Source organism: Gossypium raimondii, chromosome 8 (assembly GCF_025698545.1).
Source record: "Gossypium raimondii isolate GPD5lz chromosome 8, ASM2569854v1, whole genome shotgun sequence".
In the NCBI taxonomy this organism is placed as follows: domain Eukaryota; kingdom Viridiplantae; phylum Streptophyta; class Magnoliopsida; order Malvales; family Malvaceae; genus Gossypium; species Gossypium raimondii.
Window position 1 is genome coordinate 2,693,099 of NC_068572.1, and position 6,548 is coordinate 2,699,646.

At 26.5% G+C, this 6,548-nt stretch overlaps 1 protein-coding gene across 1 annotated transcript; it reads left to right on the forward strand.

Moving 5' to 3' along the window:
* Positions 1-390: 390 nt before the first annotated feature.
* LOC105793068 (uncharacterized) lies at positions 391-831 on the forward strand. The gene has a single exon (XM_012622007.1). The coding sequence runs from the start codon at positions 391-393 to the stop codon at positions 829-831; it is 441 nt and encodes a 146-aa protein (XP_012477461.1).
* The last annotated feature ends 5,717 nt before the right edge of the window (positions 832-6,548 follow it).

Sequence of the window (6,548 nt, forward strand, 5' to 3'; positions counted from 1 at the left end):
TTTTTGGGGGGTGGGGGGAAATCAATCCCATATTTCCATGAAGTTGAAGTCACTTTTATTTAGATTTAGTCCCTCTATAAAGAAAGGGTATGGAGTCTTAGTTTCAATACTCAAAATCAATCCTTTCTAGATTTCAAGCCATTTCAAGATCAAACACCCAAAAGAGGTGTTTACAAAATGGATCAAAGAGAAAACAAGGAACAGAAATCTTTGGTTCAATTTATGAAAACTCAGTTTCATGGGAAATTTCCTCATTTGATCCTTTCGGTTTCTGTTTTTTCCCTTTTGTTGTCTCATTCATGTTGGCTTTCTTTGCTCCGTTGTTTTAGCTTCAATTTCCACAACACACTCCCTTTCCAATTATTTAGTCATAATATAGATAAGAACTACATGTTCCTTCTCTGCAATGGCCTGCTTGTTTTTCTAGCAAAATTCTCAGGATCTATCAGTTCATCGAAGTACAATAATAATCTCAGTGTTCTTGATTATGATGATGAAGATGAAGATATTCCCCATACAGTTGAGTCACTTGTCTTGGACCAGCCCAAAACACCACTGTCGCAGAAAGATGAAGCAATAGAAAACAGTGCTTTAATGGAAGAAACAGCAGCAGCAGCAGCAGAAGCTGAAATCGAAACTCAAAACTGCAGCCTGCTAGAGGAAGAAGATGAAGGTGAAAAATGGGGTTTGGATCCTTTGATGAAAAATGGTGTTTTTGTTGGAGAAAGCACTGAAAGTACAGATGAGCTCAACAAAAGGTTTGATGAATTTATTAGAAAGATGAAGGAAGAATTGAGGGTCGAAGCTAAACAGCAGTTAGTCATGGTTTAATTTAAGGATCGGTCCTCTTCAATGGATCCAATCACCATAATAATCTCCTTAATTTTACATGTTTCTATGATCAATTTTTAGCATGTTTTTAGATTTTTGAAGTTGGAATCTCTACAAATAGAAATTCTTCCTCGATATTCCAAGGTATTTAGGTTGCTGCTTGTAAATTATGTGTTTGATTATGCAATATTCAGTCTTTAGCTTTCATACTCCATTTTGCAAGGAAATTTGTTAAAATAAATATTCAAATTTAATGAGTTTTTGTGTTTCGGAAAATTTTTTGAAGTGTCGTACATTTAAAATTGACGGGTCCTTTAACGGGTCGATATTATTCTAAGATTGAACTAGAATTTTGTTTTTTAATTCTATGAAAAGCTCAAGTACGTTGAAGGCTACTTGAAAATGTGGTAAGTTCATAAAACAAGAATACCTCAAGGGACTCACATCCTTTAGGTTGGGGATTCAAATTCTACCATGGGTAACTGGCCACGATTTCTTTGGTAGGTCATTGTCTTGTGACGAGGTGTTGTCACTTATGAACCATCGTCTATTTAGGCAATCTATCAAAGTACTCGAGTTCTTTGCAAAGTCAGAAGATAAAATCCTAACTGGACTCGAGGATTATACCGACTTGTTGAGGGATTCATCGGTTCCAAACAAACGACATTTTGAATGTTTCTCCAAAAAAAATCGGCCTTCCCTCAACAAATTCATAAACTTACGTATCATATGGCTCTTATCTAATATCGAATCTTTTCAAGTCAAAAATTTAACTAGTCTTGTCGTGAAATACTATTTTTTATATCTGCAACCCCTTATATTATTTTTAAATATCAACTGGAAATTGGGTATAAATTTTTATTGGTCCATTTGTATTATTGGACTATGAAAATTATGGCAATTAGGACTTAGCTTTGATTGTCAAAAGCCCTATGGTAGCTTTACATTTACTTCAATTGGAAAATTGTGGATTAAGGCTCATTATTTTCAGTACACACCACCAGAAAAAAGAAAAGTTTAAAATTAGTCCAATAATAAATCCCCATTTGTCAGCTTTAAGATTTTTCTTAAATTGCTTTAAAAAAATAAATGTTTTAAAAATCAGATGAAACTCTTAGGCCACCAATTTTTAATTCAGCCAATTGGGTTGTCAATTCAAAAATAATTAAATAAATTATTAAAAAATAATAAAAATTAATTAAAATATTAAAAAATTTATGAACTGGTCCAATCATTGATTTTTTTGTCTCAATTTTCCTTTTTTATTAGTTCCGAATGGTTTGCTTTGGTTTGGTTCAATTTCTTTGTCTGAATCGATCTGATCTAATTCCAACCAACATTATTTTTTACTGTGAGGGGTTACAAATATTTAAATTTATTTTTTTATTTTTAAAAACAATTTTTCGAATTAACTGAGGAAAGAAATTATTGGAAAAAGAAAATTATGCGTGTTGGGATTTTGCAGATAATATTTTTGAGAAATAAGATCTCAATAAACAATCTTGAGATTAAAAGAAATCCTCTTGATTGTGTTTATAAATAAAACTTTGTGCTTTAAAAATTAAAAGTTATGCCAAAATAAAATTTAGTAATTTGTCTGCGGTGAAAAACTTGTCTTTAGTTTTAGAAAAGAAAAACATCATTTTCGTTTTGTCAGAAAATGAAAAATCAAAACAAAAATTCTGTAAAAAACATACATAAAAACGTGTTTAAATTAAAACTATAAATAATTTTTGAAAAATTAAAATAAAAATAAGTGAAAATTAAAATATATATTTATTGTTTTCACTAAAATATTTTACAAAGCAATTTGAAAATAATAATAGGGTAAATTTAAAATAGTCACTTTTATTTGTTTCAGGTTACATTTTAGTCATTTATGTTTGAAATGTTTCGTTTTAGTCAGTTACGTTATTGTGTTGCAACATTTTAGTCATTGAGTGTTAATTGTCATTAATAGTGTAACGGTAAACTAATGTGGCACGTTAAATCATTATTTCAAACGAAAAATTTAGGTTAAATTATACAATTGGTCCCATATTTTTTCATTTTGAGTTTTTTTTCTTTTATGTTCTTTGAACTTTCCCTTTTTTTTTTCCTTTATTTTACATTCTCTTCTCCTTCTCCTCTGTTTTCCTCCATTCTCTATTTCTTTTAATGTAATTTTTCTATATTTTCATTTGTTAAAACTAGTCTTTATACTTTTATTTTTGAACAATTTAAATTGGAAAGATCAATCAAAGAGAGGAGAAGCGAAGAAAATGGAAAAAAAAAAGGAAAGTTAAAAGAACATAAAAAAAAAAATTAAATTGCTCAAAACGAAAAAATATGGGGACTAATTGTATAATTTAACCAAAAATTTTGTTTGAAATGATGATTTAACATACCACATCGATCTACCGTTATAATCGTTAATGACAATTAACGACTTCGATGACTAAAATGTTATAACACCTTAACATAAATAACTAAAATGTAACATGAGATAAACAAAAGTGACTATTTTAATAATTTATCCATAATAATAATATTATAAAATTAAATTAATAATTTTCCTTATTCCAATCAATATAAATTCTAAAATATTTCTAATAAATTTTAAATATCAAATCCCTTACTTAAATTTGAGTCTATATAAATATAATATATATTTTTTATTTCTCCCGTTTCTATTATGTGAAAGTAAATACTAGAAGTATTTCTCACGTTTTTTGATTAAAAATGAAAATTATTTTGTAAAAAGAAAATTAAAATAACTCAAGCTTAAAGGTGGATCTATTTGAAAACTTTATAACCTCTCCCTTAAAAAAATAAAATAAATCTCAAAAGTAAACATTAACTTTAGTTCAATATGTAATTTTATACATAAAATTTTATTTGATCCAATTCTCACAAATTATTGACACAATTATTGACATAGCTTCATTGTATATTTATATCTTGCATATAAAAACAATTATATTTATCCAGTATAAAAATAAATTATTATTTTTATTTGAATGTGTACGATTGAATCAAAATTAAATTTTTATGCATACATTTGAATTAGATGTGTTCATGGGCCGAGCCGAGCTAGGTTTGGGCTGGGCCAAGTTTGGGGCCGAGCTCAACTAAAAATTTAGGCCCATTTGCTAGGCCGGGCCTTGCCCAAAAAATGGGCCTAAATTTTACCCAAACCCAACCCAGATAAAAATGTTAAAACTCGGGTCCAACCGACCCGCCCATATTAATTTTTATATTATTTTTAAATATATATAATACATAAAAATACTAAAAACATCAAACAAATTGAAAATAAATTTTAAAAAATATGTATACTTAAATAACATTAAGATAGATGCAGCTTAACAAGCAAATGCCTCTAAAATAATAACAAAATTAACAAATGTCTTTAAAATAATAACAAAATTAACAATAAAATAAGTTTTATACAATATCCAAACAATAACAACAAAATAGTAACAACATAATAATAAAATGGTAGCAAAATAGGGAAAAATAACAAGAAAATAACATTAAAAACAAAAAAAAAAAGCAAATTTTTTTTGTTATTTAGTAAATTCGTGCCGTGCCAGGCTGAGCTTGAAAAAAATGCCTTACCCAAGGCCCAACCCGCTTTTTAAACAGGCATTTTTTTGTCCAAGCCCATTTTTCAGGCCTATATTTTTACCCAAACCCTCCTACATTTCGGGCCGGCCTTCGGGTTGGGCCACAATGAAAGTTTCATTTGTATAATTACACCAAATTAAAGTTCATGTAGGGGCGAAGCCAGAAATTTTTTTAGAGCAGTTGAAATTAAATTGTAATTTTTACGATAGTAAAAATACAATTTTACCATTTTAATAGCATCTATCTTTATAATTTTTAAATGATTAAATTAAATTTTTATCATTTTTAGGTGGTCAAAGTGTAATTTTATCTTTATTAGTTTAAAATTTTAAAAATTTCAAAGGGTCTAAATTCATTTTAAAGGAGCCGGGGCCCCTACCAACCCTCGGTTTTGTCCCTAAATTCATGCATCAAATTTCATGTATAATTTTAAAATTTATTAAAAAAATTAAAACCCAAAATTCACTTTAATTCTTATTTTCTAGAGGCGGTAATAATGCAATTGTGGACCTACTTAAATAATTGCAAAAAAAAAAAAAAATTTTGTTTGGTTTTTTTTTTTATAAATTCTATTCTTATCCATTTTGGATAACTATTTCCAAGTCGGGATGTTTATGTATAAATTTATTTATAATTTTCAAAAAACAAGTTGTATTCTTTCAGTCAAATTTTGCATTATTTATTCACAGTTAAGATTAAAATTTAGAATCGAAATTTTTGAAACCAAAATACAATTTCGTAAAGATGTAGGATTAGAATGCAAAAGTTTTGAAAAACAAGGTAGATTTTGTAATTAGAGAAGGTGATGCAATCTTAATTTCAATTCATGTAAATAAATGGTAAAATCTACTTCAAGTCCATGTACTCTTTAAACATTTGAGATTTAGTCTTTCTACTTTTATTTGAAAAATTTAGTCATTTACTTACGTATTTAAAAATACAAATCTAATTGTTATCATTATTAAAAATTTTATGTTAAATTTAGTTTCTATTTAAAACCGTTATTTTTGTTATATGACTACAGAGTGAGTGTTTTTTATTCAAAATTCTACTCAAAAATAATTTTAGTGTTGTTAGCAATCGACTTGAATTTTGAAATATAAAAAACAGAAAGACTAAAATCTCAAAAATAAAGTAAAATAACTAAATTTTGGATGTTGAAAAGTAAAGAGACTTAGCATAATTTAACAAAAAAATACAAGCAAATAATTTAACAAATCCACTATTAAAATTAATTTTTTCTATTAACAAAATCATCGAATTCAAACATGATAATATTAACAATTAAATTTCATCGATCAACCCTAAAACTCAATTAAATACAAAAATTAACATTATTTACCTTTGAATATCAAAATATATAATATTTATCAAATATAGACATTGGATCAAACCAAACAAATAATACAAATATCACATTAGAATTTAATTACTATTTTGGAATAAATTTACTTGAAAAACTTTTCTTCTATGTTAATAACTAAAATTTAAAGGACAGTTTTGTCATTTAATAATTTATATAAAAAACAATTTAAACCATTATTAAAAAGGATTAATCAGTTAAAATTGACAATCATTACATAAGTATCCACCTATGCTAATGTTGTTGTTCTTTTAAAATTTTAGTGACTGGACAAATAAGGGTGGTAGCTGATTACTTTTTAATAATTAATTAAAAACTAGAAATTAAAAGAATATATATATATGAAATTTATAAAAAATTAAAAATTGAATATAAAAGAAACATAAACATACAAAAATTGAATTTTTAAAAAATATATTTTAAAAGAAAATTTGATTAGTCAACTCTTAGTGAAGAGGTGTTCATTGATCGAATAGCTCTCACTCAATTAATTGACCTAATCCATTTTAGGCCAAGCTTAAGCTTAGGTTTGTCAAATTGAGGTCAACATATTTTTTTTATTAAAACTAATATAAAATATAAAAAAATATTTTTATAATTAAATTCAAATAAAAATATATTTGAAATGGAGGATAATATACACTTAAATTAGCTTGAATTCATCTCTTTTGATTGTTGCAATAATAACGATGATAGTTAAAGTTCAATTGACACTTATTATTCTCTTTTATAGATGTTGTGATTA

Coding starts and splice junctions, on each gene's coding strand:
- LOC105793068 (XM_012622007.1), top strand. CDS start 391: ATGTTCCTTCTCTGCAATGGCCTGCTTGTTTTTCTAGCAAAATTCTCA.